The sequence below is a fragment of the Sander lucioperca genome, chromosome 8, assembly GCF_008315115.2.
Source record: "Sander lucioperca isolate FBNREF2018 chromosome 8, SLUC_FBN_1.2, whole genome shotgun sequence".
Classification (NCBI taxonomy): Eukaryota; Metazoa; Chordata; class Actinopteri; order Perciformes; family Percidae; genus Sander; species Sander lucioperca.
The window spans coordinates 17,544,182-17,564,029 of record NC_050180.1 but is presented as its reverse complement, the minus strand read 5'-3'; the positions used below and the strand labels follow the sequence as shown (position 1 = coordinate 17,564,029).

The 19,848-nt window shown below is 41.3% G+C and overlaps 3 protein-coding genes across 5 annotated transcripts in view; 1 reads left to right on the top strand and 2 right to left on the bottom strand.

Moving 5' to 3' along the window:
* Window positions 1-8,820, top strand: part of si:dkey-4e7.3 (uncharacterized protein LOC402865 homolog) — a 30,237-nt gene extending 21,417 nt beyond the window's left edge. For 2 of the 3 annotated variants that reach the window (XM_031294276.2, XM_031294255.2), the window contains exons 2-7: window positions 1,943-2,037; window positions 2,680-2,867; window positions 5,951-6,130; window positions 6,231-6,342; window positions 7,884-8,020; window positions 8,163-8,820. In XM_031294276.2, the coding sequence (XP_031150136.1) occupies window positions 2,685-2,867; window positions 5,951-6,130; window positions 6,231-6,342; window positions 7,884-8,020; window positions 8,163-8,510 (960 nt within the window). In that variant the 5' untranslated portion in view covers window positions 1,943-2,037; window positions 2,680-2,684 and the 3' untranslated portion in view covers window positions 8,511-8,820. The remainder of the gene's footprint in view (window positions 1-1,942; window positions 2,038-2,679; window positions 2,868-5,950; window positions 6,131-6,230; window positions 6,343-7,883; window positions 8,021-8,162) is intronic. The other variant, XM_031294265.2, reaches the window with a different exon arrangement.
* Window positions 8,821-9,257: 437 nt separating this feature from the next.
* Window positions 9,258-11,223, bottom strand: LOC116046071 (cytochrome c oxidase assembly factor 5). Its single transcript, XM_031294238.2, has 3 exons — window positions 10,961-11,223; window positions 9,870-9,953; window positions 9,258-9,597 (listed from the first exon to the last, which is right to left on the bottom strand). Exons 1-3 carry the CDS (start codon window positions 11,060-11,062, stop codon window positions 9,556-9,558), a joined length of 228 nt encoding a protein of 75 aa, XP_031150098.1. The 5' UTR covers window positions 11,063-11,223; the 3' UTR covers window positions 9,258-9,555.
* A 251-nt stretch (window positions 11,224-11,474) lies between these two features.
* Window positions 11,475-19,848, bottom strand: part of mgat4a (alpha-1,3-mannosyl-glycoprotein 4-beta-N-acetylglucosaminyltransferase A) — a 33,799-nt gene continuing 25,425 nt past the window's right edge. Inside the window, exons 8-16 of the mRNA XM_031294227.2 lie at window positions 19,387-19,501; window positions 18,761-18,891; window positions 18,569-18,676; window positions 18,403-18,477; window positions 18,123-18,241; window positions 15,021-15,099; window positions 14,694-14,754; window positions 14,142-14,254; window positions 11,475-14,012 (exon numbers count right to left, since the gene is read on the bottom strand). Of these exons, the coding sequence (XP_031150087.1) occupies window positions 13,986-14,012; window positions 14,142-14,254; window positions 14,694-14,754; window positions 15,021-15,099; window positions 18,123-18,241; window positions 18,403-18,477; window positions 18,569-18,676; window positions 18,761-18,891; window positions 19,387-19,501 (828 nt within the window). The 3' untranslated portion in view covers window positions 11,475-13,985. The remainder of the gene's footprint in view (window positions 14,013-14,141; window positions 14,255-14,693; window positions 14,755-15,020; window positions 15,100-18,122; window positions 18,242-18,402; window positions 18,478-18,568; window positions 18,677-18,760; window positions 18,892-19,386; window positions 19,502-19,848) is intronic.

Below are 19,848 nucleotides of genomic sequence, written 5' to 3'. Positions count from 1 at the left end.
CTTCTCAGGGCCATCCAATCTCTGTACGACCAAAGCGAGAGCTGTGTCCGGGTTCTCGGCAGTAAGTCGGACTCGTTTCAGGTGAGAGTTGGCCTCCGCCAGGGCTGCGCTTTGTCACCAATCCTGTTTGTAGTATTTATGGACAGGATATCGAGGCGTAGTCGGGGTGGAGAGGGGTTGCAGTTTGGTGAGCTGGGGATCTCATCGCTGCTTTTTGCAGATGATGTGGTCCTGATGGCATCGTCGGCCTGTGACCTTCAGCACTCACTGGATCGGTTCGCAGCCGAGTGTGAAGCGGCTGGGATGAGGATCAGCACCTCTAAATCTGAGGCCATGGTTCTCAGCAGGAAACCGATGGAGTGCCTTCTCCAGGTAGGGAATGAGTCTTTACCCCAAGTGAAGGAGTTCAAGTACCTTGGAGTCTTGCTCGCGAGTGAGGGAACAATGGAGCGGGAGATTGGTCGGAGAATCGGCGCAGCGGGTGCGGTATTACACTCAATTTATCGCACCATTGTGACGAAAAGAGAGCTGAGCCAGAAGGCAAAGCTCTCAATCTACCGGTCAGTTTTCGTTCCTACCCTCGCCTATGGTCATGAAGGCTGGGTCATGACCGAAAGAACGAGATCCAGGGTACAAGCGGCCGAAATGGGTTTCCTCAGGAGGGTGGCTGGCGTCTCCCTTAGAGATAGGGTGAGAAGCTCAGTCATCCGTGAGGAGCTCGGAGCCGCTGCTCCTTTGCGTCGAAAGGAGCCAGTTGAGGTGGTTCGGGCATCTGGTAAGGATGCCCCCTGGGCGCCTCCCTAGGGAGGTTTTCCAGGCACGTCCAGCTGGGAGGAGGCCTCGGGGAAGACCCAGGACTAGGTGGAGGGATTATATCTCCAACCTGGCCTGGGAACGCCTCGGGATCCCCCAGTCGGAGCTGGTTAATGTGGCTCGGGAAAGGGAAGTTTGGGGTCCCCTGCTGGAGCTGCTACCCCCGCGACCCGTTACCGGATAAGCGGAAGAAGATGGATGGATGGATGGAGATGGAGGAAAGATGTTTGCTAAAAACAGAAGCTTGGATAAGACGAAAGTTTTGATTATGTTGACTCTTGATTTATAATTGGTGTTTTTATTTTCCCATTTATTACTTCTTCTTTAACTTCACATAGTGAAGTTTTTGTCACTACAGTTTTGATTACAAATGGTCAAACCCAAGATTTTAATTTCATCCTTTACTTTAATGTTGATGTTGCGTTTATTACTTTCAGCTCCGATCCAAACGCCCTCCGTTTTATCATGATTTAATTTGGCACCGGAAGCTAGTTCATACAAGTTCAGGTGGTTAGTTAAAACATCCATCTCCATCTGGTTTTTAATAACAACTGTGACATCTTCTGCGTATCGTAACTTTGGGAGTGAGCCCAACATGTGTACCAGATATGAGATTCTCAGAGTTTATGGTTTTAATAAGGGGGCTGATAGCCAGGATGTATAAAGCAGCGCTCAGAGGGCAGCCCTGTTTCACCCCTCTCTACATTAAAGGGCTCTGTTAAAACACCATTTACATTTATACGCACTAGATTTAACATACAGACATCTGATCAAATGGATAAAACTTTCTGGAAAGCCATAAGACTTCATTACAGCCCATAAATAGTCTCTGGAGATATAATCAAAGGCTTTTTTTTTTTATGTATTTATTAAATAGAAGTCATTTTTTATCAGGTTTATTGATCATTTCTCTCAATGTACAGAGATTATCCCACATTAAACGGCCTTTTATGGCACACGTTTGTTCGTCAGTGTTCTTTCCACATCCGCAATATATATATATTTTTTTTCACTGGAGGAAGACATTGATCATCAAGAAGCTAAATAATAATTAACTTTAGCTTCATAAAACTCTTCCCATTTAGTCCACTCTCCATTTAGTTCTGTCTTTTCTTCTTGCTGCTCAAAGGTTATTTGCAGCTGACCATCGGTGGTTCCACTCTGTGAGAGGAAGAGTAGCAGCCGGCACACAGTACAGTTCATCTTTTTCACACTCAGCTTCAGGTAGGTCTTGTCTTATATGGGCTTCTCTTTCATATAAATTCACTGAATTAAATGAACCCTTGTGTTGAATTCGAGTCACATTGACCCGTTTTTAATTTTTGTTTTATATCAGAAAAAATGGGACGTAGAAATAAGCGCTGAAAATGTGTAGAAGAAAAATGTTACAATTTAAAACGTTGGAAAAAGCAAAAACAAACTGTGGAAAAAAAGGCGTCAAAAACATCGAAAAAAAAAAGTTTTTGTCAAGGTTGACGGGAAGAAGACAACACAAGGGTTAAACAACCCGCAAAGCTCAACCAGTTACTCATTTACTAGAGGAGTAGATCATTAATTAAAGTGTAGGATTAACAGTCAGGACAGAAGTGTTTGTTACACTTTACTTGAAGGTATCTACATAAGAGTGACATGACACTGTCGTGAACGTGTCATAAACATTATAAACAAGTCATAAACGTTTATGACAACACTCATTTTAGTAACTGTCATTCGGTTTTTGTCATGACAAGTTAGGGTTAGGGTTCATGTATCATGACTGTGTCATGACAGTGTCATGTGTTCATGACAGTGTCATGTCACTATGTAGATACCTTCAAGTAAAGTGTTACATTTTGTTCTTATTGGACTAAAGTCTTTGCTCCTCAGGGTCCATGATGAGTAAGAAGCTGCTGGTGGATGTGGACTGTGGAGTGGACGATGCTCAGGCCATCATGTTAGCGCTGGCTGCCCCAAACGTGGAGCTCCTGGGCATCACATGTGTGCATGGAAACATCACAGTGGAGAATGTGTGTAAGAACACACTTCGAGTTCTGCAAGCCTGCAATAAACTTGAGGTGGGTGCAGCACGGTTAGTTTTCTATAAAGTGTAGTTATTTTATGATCCGGACATGATTTACTGGTGAATCATGTATGTGTTTTCTCGAGAGTTTGGGAGGAATTTACTGGCGTCATGTTTGCTGTTTGTAAAACTGCCCAACAATGAGTTGTTGTTCCTCAAACCACATGACATGAGGCGGAAACTGGAAAAAAAAACTACACAACCAGTATGAGCTCATTTAGCTTAAGTAGCAAAGTTGCATGAGTTCATATGAAGATTAGACTACTGCATTTGAATACCAAACAAAATAGGAAATGTTCTTTGGTTTTGGCTAGGCGCTCTGGAAAAGGAAATGAAACCAAACACTTGACATGATATTATTATATTACAACAAAAGCACTGCTTATAACATACAGTATTACACATAAAGCGCCCTGTCTCACTCAATGGAAACATCTTTGAATTACATTTGCCATTAATCAACAAGATGTACATCAATCCCATCATACCAGTGCATACAAATTTAAGGCATTAAATGTCCCCAAAAAGTACTTTAGAAAAGCAGAACGTCATATAGTCCAAATTCACTGCATTTATGGAAACCAGCATAGCACGCATATACTATACATTTTTAAGGAAAATAAGGTTTATTGACTGATTGAAAAGTAGTAATTTGCTTCAGACGTTCTTATGTCAGCGTTTGTGTAACTGTAGCCAATAGAATTACCACATTACATCCTAAGTGTGTCCACATTTAATCATGTAGTGGGTGTGCGAAGGCTTCTAGCAAGGTACATACAGGGCTGCGAGCAAAACCATACAAACATCATTTTCTTTATAGATCTGGGTACGAAAAGGATCAAATTCAGGTATCGTTTGACTGGGGAAGTTTCGATACTACTTGGTACTGGGTTATTTTGGTCAATATCTTAAAGGTATTGAGTACTGATACCCAGCCCTAGGTATATGTATTTTTTTTTAAATTATCATTGTCATATGTCAATATATATTGTGATACAGTTCATTTTCTGATAATTCAACTGTTAATAGATCAAATAATCAATCAAAATGTATTTATATAGCACTTTACAGCAACCAGCAGGTATCCTTTTCTAGGTCGTGCCTGCTCAGGAAAGGCTTAACTTTAGCCAGGAGATGAAGCTGGAAAAAGCTCATTCTAACAACATCACTCATCTGCTTGTCAAATTTCATGCTGCAATCAAAAGTAACCCCCACATTTTTGACATTTTGCGTGCCTGAAGTACTGAAAATAATACACTCAGTTTTATCTTCGTTCAAATTAAGAAAGTTTTGTGACAGCCACAACTTAATATCATTAATACAACTAAGCAGGGAGTTTAGTGCGACACTGTCATTTGCTTTCATAGGCAAACACATTTGCAAATCATCTGCATAACAATGAAATGACTGTGCTTGCCTATAATAGCCCCTAAAGGCAACATATATAAAGAAAAAAAAATGGGGCTAAGAATGGAACCCTGGGGTACCCCACAAGAGAGAGGAGCAGCTGACGAGGAGAGGTCACCAATCATGACGGAAAAGCTCCTATTTGCCAAATAGGAGCTAAACCATTTAAGTGCCGAGCCTCTGATGCCTACACAGTGATCAAGGTGAGAGAGGAGGACTGCATGGTCTACTCTGTCAAAAGCCTCTGTGAGGTCTAATAGCACTAAAACAGTAGGATTCCCAGCATCTACAGACAAGGCAATATCATTATGTACTCAAAAGTGCAGACTCAGTGCTGTGACGTGATCTAAAACCAGATTGGAATTTTTCAAACAGAGTTCTGTTGTAAAAAGGCTTGTACCTGTATGAAAGCAACTTTTTCCAAAACCTTTGAAAGAAAAGGCAGATCAGATACTGGTCTAAAATTGGACAACACTGTGGGGTCAACATTAGGCTTCTTAATTAGGGGCCTGACCACAGCATGTTTAAAGGCAGCTGGGACAGAACCTGAACTAAGACAAGAATTAAAAAAAAAAAAAAAAAAAAAAAAAGTAAGTAAACTCGACCCAATGGTGCTATTAAAAACCTCCACCATTCTGGCGGCACAATATCTAAGGGACAGTTGGTAGGTTTCATGTGTTGCACTACCTCAGTAAGCAACGTCAGAGAAACTGGCTTAAATTCCTCAAACACAGCAGAGTGCACAAGAGTAGCAGGTACAAACATATTAAAATGAGCGCTGGTGTTTTGCCTGACAGATGCTACTATGTCGATAAAATAACAGAGAAACTTCTCATGTGTACTGATTGAAACATATGTCGGAGCAGAGGTGCATGGATTCAGGACAGAGTTAATAGTATTAAATAACACTCTAGGTTCATGGCAACTGCTAGCTATGACAGAAGAGAGATGGTGTATCTTCGCCACCTTCACAGCCTTCTGGTATACAGCTAGACTGACCCTTAATGAACCCAGTGATACTTGTAAATTGTCCTCCTTCTACCTTCGTTCAGCTTGTCTGCAGTGTTGCCTAAGGGCCCTTGTGGTGTCATTTAGCCAGGGGTCCTCCTTAGGTTTAATAGTTTTAATCCAATGAGGGGCAATAGAGTCTAGGATTTCCATGCTTGTGGAATGGAACACAGAGAGAATGTTATCTGGGGAAGAGGGAGAGACCAGACCATTCATGACATAGAACTGAGAGCCCATGAATGCAGAAGCAAACTCTCCAGCTGAAGAGTAGGTGATGCAGCGGCGCCTAGAAGCTGAGGATACAGGCTTACTAGCAGGTGGAGGAACACTGATCTCAAACCTGATGGGGAAGTGATCTGAGATACCGAAAGCCCATAGGAGATGATGAGATCCAATAACATAATGCAAAGATGTTGGACTAATTCAGTCAAGGTAAAGTAACATCACATTGATTTAACAATGTGGTAAATTCAGTGTTAAGTAAAATAAAATAGTCCAGCTGTATAATTTGCAATATTAGCTACATTGGTATAAACATTGTCTCATTATGTTTCAAACTACAAGATATGTTACATATATGGACAGAAATCAGTTTGGAAGCTGTGTAACAATAACACCGGTATAAATGTTTCCTTGTGGTACGTGTTTTTCATGTGGTGCCAGATTCCAGTGTTTAAAGGTGCAGCTAAGCCGATCCTTGGGAATAGCCTCAATGCGGGACACTTCCACGGGCAGGACGGGTTGGGAGATGCTCCTGACCCCAACGCACCTGGTCTGGACCTGGTTCAGAAGGAGGGTGCTGTGTCAGCCATGATCAGGATTGTCAATGAGAATCCAGGAGAGGTGAGAGGTGTGAGACAGCTGTCTGTGTGTGTGTGTGTGTGTGTCTGTGTGTGTGTGTGTGTGCTTTTTCAGGTCTTTAAGGTTTGGGTTTATTCCCCAGGTGTCTCTGGTTGCCACGGCACCCCTCACCAACCTGGCTCTGGCTGTAAGAATGGATCCATCTCTACCGAGCAAACTCAGAGGGCTCTACATCATGGGAGGCAACACTGAATGTCAGTAAAATCATAAACTAGTTTTTCCATATTGGATTTTAGCAAAAGGTGGTGAAGGTGACACAGTGTTAATGGGCTAGACAAAGTAATGTACTCTGACAAAAAGGACATATTTGAATAATTTCTTTCGCCATTAATCTCCAATTGGCAGTTGTCTCTTATCTCATATGTGTTGTTTTGAAAACTGAGTGCCAGACATCTTTTACAGTGTAACAGATGCCACTGCTACTCAACCTACTGCGACGAGAGCTGAAACGATTATTTATTCGACAGAAAATGTATCTGTAACTATCATGATAATTGATTATTCATTTAAGCCAATTCTCCAGCAAAACTGCCAACAGTAGTGCCGTGGTAAATCGGACTCCAGCTGAAGTTTATTTAATTTATACATCCTTGACATAGCCTATGTATGCTATAGTCCTAATAGTAATATACAGGCTTATATTGCAATCTCTTAGTCCTATATGGTTTACCTATATTTAAATAAACACACCGTAGCAGAGTTTATGCAGCGTCTTTTATTTTACTTATACTTTTTTTTTTTTCATGTCAGAGCCAGGCAACAGCTGTGAGGGAGAGCGTGTGGATGTTGTGCATCGTCATGTTTCCTGTATTGAGTATCATTGCCAAACATAACAATACCTTTTAAAAGCGAGGAATAATTTCCTGTCTCCTTGGTATAGCTGTGCTGGACACTGCTCTCTGGGCATCAGGTCATCTGGCTCCAGAACCCCACAGGCTAAAACAATGTTGCAGAATTTTTCTGCCGTGTAGCCTATAATAGGGTCCCCCCGCTGATGCAAGACCATGAGCCATCTGCCCTTAATCAATCCGATGGAGCGCCCCACCGTGGCCCGTACGTGTGCACTGTTGTACTGGCGAATAGAGGTCTTATAAAAGAGCCAGATCTGCCATTGCTGATAAGCGATCAACTGAGGACTTCTCCTTCTCCCGTTAAACTTTTTACAGTGAGGAAAATAACTATTTGAACACCCTGCTATTTTGCAAGTTCTCCCACTTAGAAATCATGGAGGGGTCTGAAAAAAGGCAGACTAACAGGTCTTTGAGGGTCAGAATTCTAGCTGATAGACAGGTGTTCAAATACTTATTTGCAGCTGTATCATACAAATAAATAGTTAAAAAATCATATATTGTGATTTCTGGATTTTTTTTTTAGATTGTTTCTCACAGTGGACATGCACCTACGATGACAATTTCAGACCCCTCCATGATTTCTAAGTGGGAGAACTTGCAAAATCGCAGTGTGTTCAAATACTTATTTTCCTCACTGTATATGCTGCACCGCAAGTCCACACTGACTCGAAAACTTGCATACACCGAGTTCAGACCAGACGTGAGATTTTATCGCAGCCTACGCTCACGTTCAAATTGATAAATCCCTTGCTTTGCGTAGGAATCGGCGTACGCCCGTCCTACGCCTGTTTTTGGTCGTACGCACATTTCATAAATGAGGGCCACTGTCTACATCCTTTAATGGTGGAGATTCCTATGTTTTTTTCTGTGGTTTGCTCCTTCAGCTCGAGGAAACACTACAGTGTGTGGTGAGTTCAATTTTGCTGCTGATCCAGAGGCTGCATACATCGTACTGAACGACTATCTGTGTCCCACCTACTTGGCCTGCTGGGAGTTTACCTGCTACAGCAAGCTGTCCTGGGTAAGGCTTCTTTTCACACATTGTAACGTATATATTCCTCAGACTAATTACAGCACACAGCCTTTCCAATAAGTTTATGCATCGAGGAATTCATCAGAGAACAATTGCTGCTCTGTGTTTACATTTCTCCTGGTGTTGACAGGAGTTTTGCGACGCCTGGTTGGCGCAGGACACCGATAAAGCTCGCTTCATGGCACAGATCTTCCAACACAGCATCGAGGTGTCACAAAGCAAACGCTTCCAGAAAGAGTTTGTTGCTGGCACAGGTTTTATTTCCTGCGACTCGTATGCCATGGCAGCCGCCGTCGACGATTCATTCATCACAGAAAGCGACCATTATCCAGTTAGCGTAGAGCTGACGGGCACACACACCAGAGGCATGATGATAGTAGATACTGTGGGCTTCCTGAAAAATGCTCGAAAGGCTTTTATTATGAAGAAGGTGGATATGGAAAAGTTCAAGCAGATGATGATGGCTGCTTTGAAATAACAGCTCTGAACACACCAACTAAGCATGTCACGGTTTCCATCCACAAATTTTGGCCCAGTTTTCTGTTGAGTTGTAGAAGAAGCTTTGGTCTTACTACTCACAATGAGTAATTTCTCCATTTGTGTTTAGTAATAAGCCAACATACTGTATATAAAACTGTGCAACTGACTGCAAACTGTAACTTTGCACTGTCCATAGCAGGAAAGACCAAGACTAAAGACTAACACTATATGATGTAATATAAATGCTAACGGAAGACTCACTACTGTATGTGTATACCTCAATTTTATGATGACCCCATCATGAAAACTAGAGGTGCAATGATGAATCGATTAGTTGTCAACTATTAAATTAATCGCCAACTATTTTGATAATCGATTAATCGTTTGTCATTTTTTTTATTAAAAAAATAAGATTTCTCTGATTCCAGCTTGTTAAATGTGAATATCTTCTAGTTTCTTCTCTCCTTTGTGACAGTAAGCTGAATATCTTTGAGTTTTGGACAAAACAAGACATTTGAGGACGTCCTCTTAGGCTTTGGGAAACACTGATCCACATTTTTCAACATGTTTTGACATTTTTATAGATCAAACAACTAATCGATTAATCGAGGAAATAATCGACAGATTAATCGTTAGTTGCAGCCCTAATGAAAACTGATTTTAAATGTTATACTTGAAATCGTATGTTTCAGTCAGACGTGTTTTTGTGACAGCACCTCATTAAAATGTTAATAGAATCTCTTTCTTTACATTGTATTCATTATTTATTTCATCACATCAAGTTTCTCATAGCACAACACACACTCACTCATTCATCCAGAAAAATCTCCAGCCAGTGACAGCTCCAATGTTTTTCAGCACTAGATTTTGTCCTTCAGTTTGCATTGTTCTTCAATATTTGGTAGTCCTTTCTTGACAAGTACTTCAGATGAGGTTGTAAGGCTGCACATACTCTAGCCTATGAGTAGCACTCTTGAGTTTAAATCATTACAAGTATTTACAGTTGCTCCAGGATTCACTCGACCACTCGTTCAGATGGTTCCTCAATATCCTTTCCTTCCTCTGAATCTCGACCTTGTGTCCAGCTGTAAGACAGGACAGACATTTGTTAGTGTGCAGCACACACTCACGCTGAAGGCATGAGTCAATTGTACAAGACAGAATTTAAATTAAACATTATCAGCTATTTGTTTTCAATATTCCTTATGCTTCTGGTCACTTTGGAAAAACATCTTACAGACACACCAAGAAAGAGGAAGATAAAACATTCCCTGCTCTTTACTCTTCCACTTCCCACCAGTTCCTACTATAGAAGCACAAATGCTTTCAACATTACAATGTAATACTGCTGACTTACCATTGACCTCTTGCACTCAAAGAAGGATGTCTGCAGGGCTTTGCAGTGGCCTTCCTTCAAACACTCACTGGGCATCTTCCCCTCCTCACAAATTAAGAAACCAGTTAGAAAACACTGAGCACTTCCCATGAGCTAAATGTTCATTTCCTCGCACAAATGCAATGTTTGAACCTGATCTCAAAATCAAATTGAGTTTAATGAACACTCCAACAACATTTAATTCAAAGGTTGTAGTGTATCAGATGCTTTCTAATGCAGTATTTTTTATTTTTACATAAATAATGTTTATGGCCACTTAATATACAGATATTCAGTTATGAATTATGATCAGTTGATCAAGTTTAGCCCATCGATCTTGGATCTAACGTTACCGCAAATGTTGCATACATCATCTGATCCACCACGAAGGAGTAGGCCTACAGCAGTTTGACATTTTTAACGTTAACTTGTTAGGCTAACAAACACCAACCTCAATATTATATTTTTGGTGCAGTAACTTAGCTAGCGTTAACTGCATAGAGCATAGATTGTATAAAACTAACTGTTAGCTACTTAACTAGCTAAAGTTGTTACGTTAACGAATGTGACATTCGGTAATTAACGTAAGAAATACTACTGACACCGAATTCAACAAACAGCGTATCACATCGATTAGGTTAGGGTTATTTATTAAGAGGGTTAAATCGAGGCTTTGGCACGTAATATTAGCGATAATCGACGAATGTTAAACATTAAACTAACTTCACCTCGGTGATTTCATTATATTTATTAATGATTAAATGGTCAGTTTTTACAATGGCGTTTGTCGTGACGTAGAATGAAAGATGTTATTGGTGATTAGTTGGGGTTTGGGGAAACATTATCCACGTAACGTTACGGTTACTTATGTCAATGGTTCTTACTCCAGAACACTGCTAGGTCTGGCAATGGGAAACTATGACTTAGGTACTAATAGGTCACGTTAAAGTTAACTTAACTCAAGCGTTTGTAGACTAATGTTACTATCATCCAACTATGGAACCGCAGCGCCTTGTTTCACACCTGTAAGTTACTTCAGATGTTATGACTATGACCGGAGGACCTTTTCTTACCTTGACCACGCAGTCGTGCTGAAGGAGACAAGCCTTGAAGTCCTCTCTGACACCGGCGCAGGCTCGGGTATCCTCCTCTTTATCCTCGTAATATTTCGGCATTGTGCACAATCCACTTTAACACCAATATTCCCTTATTCATACATTCACAGGTGCAAAAATGGGCTAGATAACAGAAGTGACATCAGACCTCAATGTTATGGAAGCTTTCAGCCACCATGTTTCTGAGACTGCATGATGGGAAAACGGAAGTACATTGGCGCAAAGAAGTGAACGCTGGGAAGGTTTGTAGTTTTTCTATGTCGATTTTGTTTAAAAGTTTGAAAGTAGCATGTAGACAGATCCATTTGCGAAAAGTTAAAATACTATGTCAAATGGATCTTCTGATCACGTTTATAATATATTTACTATGCTTTTACCTTGTTACTTTACAGCTGTTCTGAAATCAAACCTGGTGATGCAGATGGCATGAGTAATGCAAGTAGAACAAAATCACAACACAGAAAAATGGCCATGACTTCTAACAACTTTTATCATTTATTTCAAAGATGTCCATGAAAAATGATGTCAAAAACATCAGAGGCAGGCATACACATGTACATGATGAAGGCACATGAACTGATGAGTGTATGGAGTTGTCGATCAAGGGAAGAGTTCCTTTTCTTTTTTTGTCTCCAGTCCAACAATACAGTAGGGGAATCAAGAGATTCATGGCCGTTCATGCTGTTTTCATGCATTCAGTTTCTGTTTGTATGGGGATCCAGGAAAAGAGGGAGAAGCAAATCCTGTTACTAGTACTGAATCTCATTCCCCTTTCAAAACATGTTCCACCATTTAAGCGACTTGCTCTCATCTTCTCCCAATTAAAAAAAGAATCTGATGAAGAGGCGGCGATCAAGCTTTCTTGAGTACAGCTCTAGCATGGATGGTTTGATCAGGGGGTGGAGGAGCCTGCTCTGACCAAAAATGCATTGTTTATAAACTACAAATAATCATGCACATGAACAACATAAGCAAAGATTGACCCATATCAATTTCACCAAAAGGCACTTCACTACCCCCTTGAATAAACCACAAAAATGTAAAATGAGTGAAGTTTCACAAATTTCTTCAACTCAAAACATTGGCCACACACAAAAACACATGTCAAGTGAATTTCAATAAACTATTAAAAAGGCAGGAGGGGAGAGAGAGAGAGAGAGAGAGAGAGAGAGAGAGAGAGAGAGAGAGAGAGAGAGAGAGAGAGAGAGAGAGAGAGAGAGAGAGCATTGCTTTTTTTAATATATTTACAATCAGTGAAAGTACTACACAACCTCAGCCAAATCATACAAGAAAATGTGCACATAATCAGTAGTCATAATATTCTGTCCAATCGAATAAAAGATACGTGATTGGGCAAATTGATATTTACATAGATTTGGAGGAGTCAGTGAAATAAGCATCTACTATGGGAATTTAAGTACAATGGTGAAGGGTGTGATGGTAACAAAAATTGTGAAAAAGCAGTGCAAATTACACCGTTTCAGATGGTAATCTGGTATAAAACCCCCCCCCTCTTTTTTACCACTGTCTCTTAGCATAACACAGAGATATTGTTCTTTACATCCAATCACTAATTGGATTTTGTGTTATTTTAAAAAATATTAGCGTTTCCAGCAATCAAAGTGTAGGCAAGAGTGACAGATTGGAATAATGTTGCTGAGACAATTTCAAGGGACCTGGATATAAGGCACAATTTTTTTCAATTTTGAACCACAACTTCTTCAACAGAATCTATTCCCAACTCTCCAGCCATTCAGACTTTAAGAAGTGAAAATGAACCGTTTTAAGTGTAACATTTCGCTTCAAGTGAAAAGAAACGGTAACCGACTGAACCAAGCTACTTGCAACAACAGACAAAAGCAACTTCGCAAGTAGCTGTAATAATGAAAAGAAAATGTACACAGCAATTTAGACAACAAAAAACAGTACACAAATAAAACATCCTCTGAACTACCATACACGTCTCTTAATAGAATAAAAATATATCTTACCTCTTGTACAAATTAAAGATTTATTTCAAATAAATTAAGTCACCTTCATAGATCGTCATAGCTGTAATAATATATCAATATAACAATATATTCCTTCGGGAAAATGACACCAAGGCAATGTCTGATTGGTTTACTATTAATGGACACTGAGGTCTTACATGGCCTGTCAGACAGGAGGTGAGATAGATATGGTGTCATGGAACTTATTTTCTTGATGAATTGGGATAGTTACCACGGAATCTGGCCTACAGTATGGTCAAAGTTGTTACTGACTGGCTACAGGCAGGATTTTGGAACAGTAAGCTCATCCTGAGTTTGTGTTTCAGGACAAGTGGAGTATTTGAGCGTGGCTGACAGTACTCTGGGTGTGAGGGAAACATTGTTGTTTGGGCTGGTGTTGATCTAGAGCTCCGTCATCTCTGTCGAGAACAGAGAGCAACTGGCCATTAGTGATGACAACATTCTTGATCATCATGGGCTTTTGCTGAGGCGCTAGTGGACAGTGCAATGCCCCAGCTTGCCCGAAGGTGGCAGGATTGAGAAACAGAGGAGGATTTGGCAGCATCTACACCAGTGGCCAGGTGACTGGTTCTCCCCAGACGTGATAATTTGTCCTTATTCGTCCAAGCATTTTCTGATTGTGTTCAAAGCTGCTGAACAACAGTCACTTTGAGAGCCAGAGCTGGGAACCGATGTCTTCCACACACTCCGCTGTTGTTCTTTAGGACAGTAGTATTCACATTCTCACAAATGAATTAAGAACACAAGAGTGAAGGAGAGATGCAGAAAGAAATGGAGAAATCGATCGATGAGAAGCAAAACAAGGTACATTAGGAAGAGCGGGGATAGCGAGGTGGCGTTCCTCAGACAAGCAACTCTAGTGGGCTCTAATGACTTCACTGCTGGTTGCCAGGTGCCAGAAGCCCTGCGTAAGCAATCTAGGAGATTTTGGTGCCCCAGGGGCCATGATTCATGTGCCCGCTCCTGAACAGTCAGCCAGCTATCCTCTTTATATGTATCTGCAGGAGGAGAGCAGAGCATCACATGTGTTATTGGATAAAACAAGGAGTCAGCATGCATCTGGAGAGAGTGATATTTATAATTTAATTGGACAGAAGATGAGCAGGTGTAGTATGCGATTGGCTTACTTCACTGAGAATGGCCCACACAGCTGAGTCTTTGACAACTGAAAGCCGAAGTGCTATGATGGGATTGAAAGAAGGATCTACAAATCCCTCTGCCACACCCTTTTCAAACTGACCTGTAGGTACACACACACACACACACACACACACACACACACACCTCTAAATCATATTTTCAGGGAGAGTGCACTGCCAGTAATTAAGCAGTCACCTATGTGCTCAACAGTGAGAAAACAAACAAATGTGAAACAAAACATGGCAGCTTAGAGAATAGGTACTTTTTATAATACATAAAGCTATTTTACAAGCTTTATGTATTATAAAAAATGTCAGCAAAGGAATTAAGAGGAGAAAATGGCTGCAGGAAGAGCAGAAAACTTCCGATGAAAATCAGAAGGCATAAAAAGAGGAAAGGGCTGTGACTGAGAACATTTCACACACTTTTTGTCTGTATCACTGTAGGCAGTGTTGAGTATGTAATCTGACCACGATATTTCAGTGTGTTTGTATGCACTCACACACATATGGCACTAGGAGACTGTCAAATCCACTTACCAATCCTGTAAAAGCGGTCTTCAGTTCGTTTGAACTTCTCTTTGGTCTTCGGTTCAGGTTCCTAACATTTGAACACATTGAAAGATGGACAGTAGAGTAAAAGAAAAGACACAAATGAAAATGTTATATTAATTATTTCTCTTTCGAGTAGCACCTTAAACAGACATCTGTGCCTACACTGGGAGTGCGAATCACAATATAAAAATGTATCGCCTTTGGCGGAGCAAACGATTCTGTCACGCTCACATTCCTGTCAATAATCAATATGCTACATACAAGAGCAACCGTTCAGTGTGTGTGTGTGTGTGTGTGTGTGTGTGTTCGTACCGAAACAGGCAGTATTTCCACTGTGGTGTTCTCGATCTTGTCCCCTGGGTGCTCTTGGTTACCACTGCGAAACAGGAACCTGCCAATCATATTAAGCTTTCATTTATTCATTTTAATATTTACATTCATGGATAAGCATTCTTGCACTTTTCCCCTCATGGTAGCTGCCACATAGCCTGGCTCCGCCCTCCTACGTACTTCCGCTCAATTTTAATTTCCCTTCAGTACTCCGTCTGGGTTTGCGGTATATTCTTAGGTTTTCTCTGGTCAAATATTTGGCGGTCCAATCAGTAAACAGAGGGAGTGGCTGAGAACGATGACATTGAGGACGTGCACTAGAAAGATGCGAGCAAAGCCATTTGGTCCGTTGTGGCAACACTGCCGAATATCCAGAAGTTAAAGCCCGAGCAAGAACAATCTTTGCTGAGTTGTGTTGGTGGCCATGATGTTGTGGCCCTCCTCCCCACAGGGTTTGGGAAAAGTTTGATTTTCCAGCTCGCTCCATTAGTGGTGAAGGAGTTGGCTAATGCTAACGCTAGCGATGCTAGTGCAAAATATAAGCCGATAGTAAAAGCAAAAGTATGTATATACTAGGGCTGTCAGCATTAACGCGTTAATCGTGATGCGATTAAGGGCCAAGCATAACACGTTCATTTTTTTTTTTTTTTTTTTTTTTTTTTTTAAATCGCATTAATCGCATGCCGCCATTTATTAATTTATTTTACACTTCACTCGGCTTTGCATCGTTCATAACAGGCTGCTATTTTGACCCTTTGCCGCACCTTTACTTATCATCAAGCTGCCATACTTCCTCGTAACACATCACTGCTGCAGGCATGATGGAGAAAGACAGCAGCAACACAATTCTCCGGACGGCTCAGTAGATGGAATGGAGTAACTGATCTTTTTAATTAGAGTAGACTGATTATTTCTGATTTTAGAATGCTCTTGAACCTGGGATGATTTCTGTTAAATGTTATTGTCTTTGTCATGTGTTCCAATCAGGTGCATTTCAGTGGCCAAAGCAAGGTATCTTTTATCTGGGTATCTTATACCCTCCTGTAAAAAAAACCTAGTTCAAGTTAATTTGGATCCATTATTGAATACAATCTCTTGTGATTTTAACAAATGGGTGACTCTCAATCTCTCATCAGCAGGGAAGGCCAATGTTGTAAAATTAGTTTGTGTTCCCAAGCTGAACTACCTTACCCAATCTCTTCCTCTGGAGGTTCCCCTGTCATATTTTAAATGGTTTGACAGGATAACAAAGACATTTATTTGGAATGGTAAAAACCTCCAGCTACATTATAATAAATTACAAAGACCGATTGATAGAGGTTTGGCTCTACCAAAGATGCTGTATTATTATTATGCTTTTAACTTAAGGCATCTGGCCCACTGGTCACTTCCTCCTGAGAGAGCCCCACCCTGGCATTGTATTGAGCAATCTGTTCTTGCCCCACTATCGCCCTTACAAAGCCTGTCTGTTAAACTGTATGGTGAGGAGAAAACGCATCCGATAATCTATCACTAAATGTTGTTTGGACCAAAGCGGCCTGGCTGTTTGAATTGTTTCCATGTCTAAATACTTCATCAAGTGTTAGATGAAATCCAAAGTTCTGTATGGGTAGATCTCCCCTTTTTTGGAGGGATTGGTTGGAAAAGGGTATTGTCACACTGGGGGATCTGTATCTCGGTGGATCCAGTTATTCAGCCCCAAAGGCACCAGAATGTTTAGATACAGTGTTGTTGAAATATGGAAAAGGTCATGAGGCTCTGAGTATTATTCTATGCTTATGCAGAACCTGGGGGATGGAGCCTGGACAGCCCTCAAAAAGACATGGGAAAGGGATCTGAGTATTACACTGGATGATGAGGAGTGGGACGGAATCTGTAGGAATGTTAAAACTATGTCACGCGATGTGAGGGTGCGCCTCATTCAGCTCAAGATTATGCATCGCTTCTATTGGACTCCCTCCAGATTGTTTAGAATTGGTCTGAAAGACACACCGAATTGTTGGAAATGTAAGACAGTGGACGGCCAATTACTTTATGTCCTATGGTCCTGTGATAAGGTCCAGGAGATTTGGACCGGGATACATGATAACCTATGTCACATAGCAGGGAACTAGGTTCCATTCAGACCAAGATTATTTGATCTTGGAGATGGGTCAATCCTAAACGGGATGGATAAGCACATAAGAAGATGGGTCCAGACTAGTTTGATAATAGCCAGACAGATTATTTTAAGAGGATGGAAGAATGAAGGGGTGCCATCAATCCAGGAGTGGGCTTGTGCAATGGCTAGGGTGGTGGTGTTTTTACTTAAAGTTTGCAGTTGCACCGTACTTACTTGTATTACATGTTTAACAGACAGAGAGTAGGAGACAGAGGAAAAATGCCAGACAGACCAACTGCTGATGAGATGTTATCTAAAAGAGTCTGAGCCAGTGTCATTCAAAAACAGACAAAGCACTCCAGAGTCAGACAGTGAAACACAAGATGGCCCTTTTCCCACTCACTGCCACTTACTTGCTGAGTGACCGTGACAGTCTCACACACTTGTCTTGTTGTCCTAACATTATCTTTACAAAAGCAATGGATATATTCATCGCTATAAAATGAATCTCCTCATGACCAAATATTAACATTCCTTTCAGGTCTGCTCTGATCCATGCTGTCAGCTTTGCTATCAACTCTCTTTATATTCACTGTCTTGCTCCCTCTCTACCTCCGGATCCACAGAGAGTAGGAGGCTGGCCCGAGAATGCTTATTTTAGAGCACTCTCATTAGCTCGGCCTGATCCCTGAAGAGACAAGCACGCACGCACGCACGCACGCGCATGCACACGCACACACACACACACACACACACACACACACACACACACACACACACACACACACACACACACACACACACACGCTAAACCTGTATCACTGAAGTGTAAATAAGTGAAAAGACAGATTTCTGCATGTGCCTGTATGTGGAAATGTTATGGTCATGATAATGATATATATGCATGCTCGCCATATTATTTGAATGCAATCAAAGTTGTGCACACAAACCTATCACAATCAGATAAAGCCCTTTATACGTACCGCTCTATGCTAACAGGTCGGTCAAATTTGAAGAGGATGTAGTCTCCTGCAGTAGGAGTGATGGCCCAGAAGAAGTCCTCTCCTAGGTACGTCTTCTCTAGTGTGTGACCCTGATACACCTGTGTGACACAATACACGTTTTGTTCCACACTGATCACTGATTTTGAAGTTGGTGTATATTGCATTAAACTAATTTTTCTTTGATAGTTATTTTTATGAACTAGATAAGTGCAAAGTAAAGATCAAGAGATAATAGTTTATGGGAACACTGGCATGATACCTTCACTGAAGTGGAAACCTCAGCTGGGGGGTTGACATGCATCTTGTGAAGCAGTGGCTTCAAGAAGTCCTTGTCCTACAGATACAGAGAGGAAGCCAACCTTTCAACACAGGAACTAGCCTCAACTATTGTTGTAAATAAATGGCGGTGAGGGTGTAAGACTCACTGTGAGCTTTTGGATCTTTCCAGCAAGAGAAGAATGGAGTCCCACGTGTTGAAACAGGGAGGGTCTGAACCGCACACGTAGGCTGGACTTCTGCCGCTCGCAGTGTTTCTTTAAAAAAGGACAAGGGAGAAATGATGAGACCCATGCCTCTTACAATGACACTCATATCTATACAGTAACCACAATGCATACCGCATCTTTCTCAGGATTGCAGACTTTGACCCAGAGAATATGGTCCAGCAGCCAGTCGATGGGCTTTTCCTTATAGAACATGAAGATGAACTCAACAATGAGGTTCAGGTCTGGAGCCTGGAACATTTTTCCTGGAGGAAAGAGAGAATAAGGGAGGTTTATAGACATTTGTTGATCCTGAACGGAAGCATTCAGCATCATTAACAAGGATCAGATTAAAGCATTAATCTGAACAAAAACAAAAGAAATTATTGCAACAGTTTCACTTGGACTAAAATATACCCGTTTCTCATTTACATATTGTAGTGATGTGCTTAATTTGGATTTGCTTTTCCCTGCCAAATCAAAGTACTTTACAATGACCCAATTTCTACGCCAATCAATATAATTTCAATCTTTTCTTAACTGGCTGCTGCAGATCCATCCACGGTGCATTTGACTGTTTATCATAAATCCGACAAGTCTTACAGCATGTGAATGCTTTGCCAAGTTAAGAGAATGAGATAATAATCACTTTTGAGAGACCATTTAGCCAGGAATGCCATTGTTTGGCATTGCAGATCTTGCTTCATTTGACAGACCCGTGGTGGATGCCGAGTATTGATCATGTGCTTAACAGATCGTACCAATGAAGCCCAGCTGAGAGAACTCCAGGATCATCCAGTCCTCTGACGAGAGCTGCAGGGCAAAGTTCTTCATAGTGGCAAAGTAGTTCGGCTTCGCCACAATGTCATCCTCCAGCTGAAGGAACACAGACACAGAAAGAACAAAATGTAAGACAGGAGAAACCAATTTAAGAGTTGGGGTTTAATGTTGATGGAGAGGGTGAGAGACACGAGGGAGACTACTCTACTGGCGTTTTTCCATTACATGGTACCTGCTCGACTCTACTCGGCTCGACCGTGGTGCCCCGTCCTCCATTTTCCATTGCAGATTTAGTACTGCCTCATGCCTGAGGAGAGCGTGGCTGGTCGTCATAGCGATGCTGCAGGAAACTGCCGCGACCTAACGCGACACACACACAGAACGTCGAAGGTGTGTTGTTTTTGACTCTTGGCATGTGGCTGTTGCAGCCAGAAGACAAATTT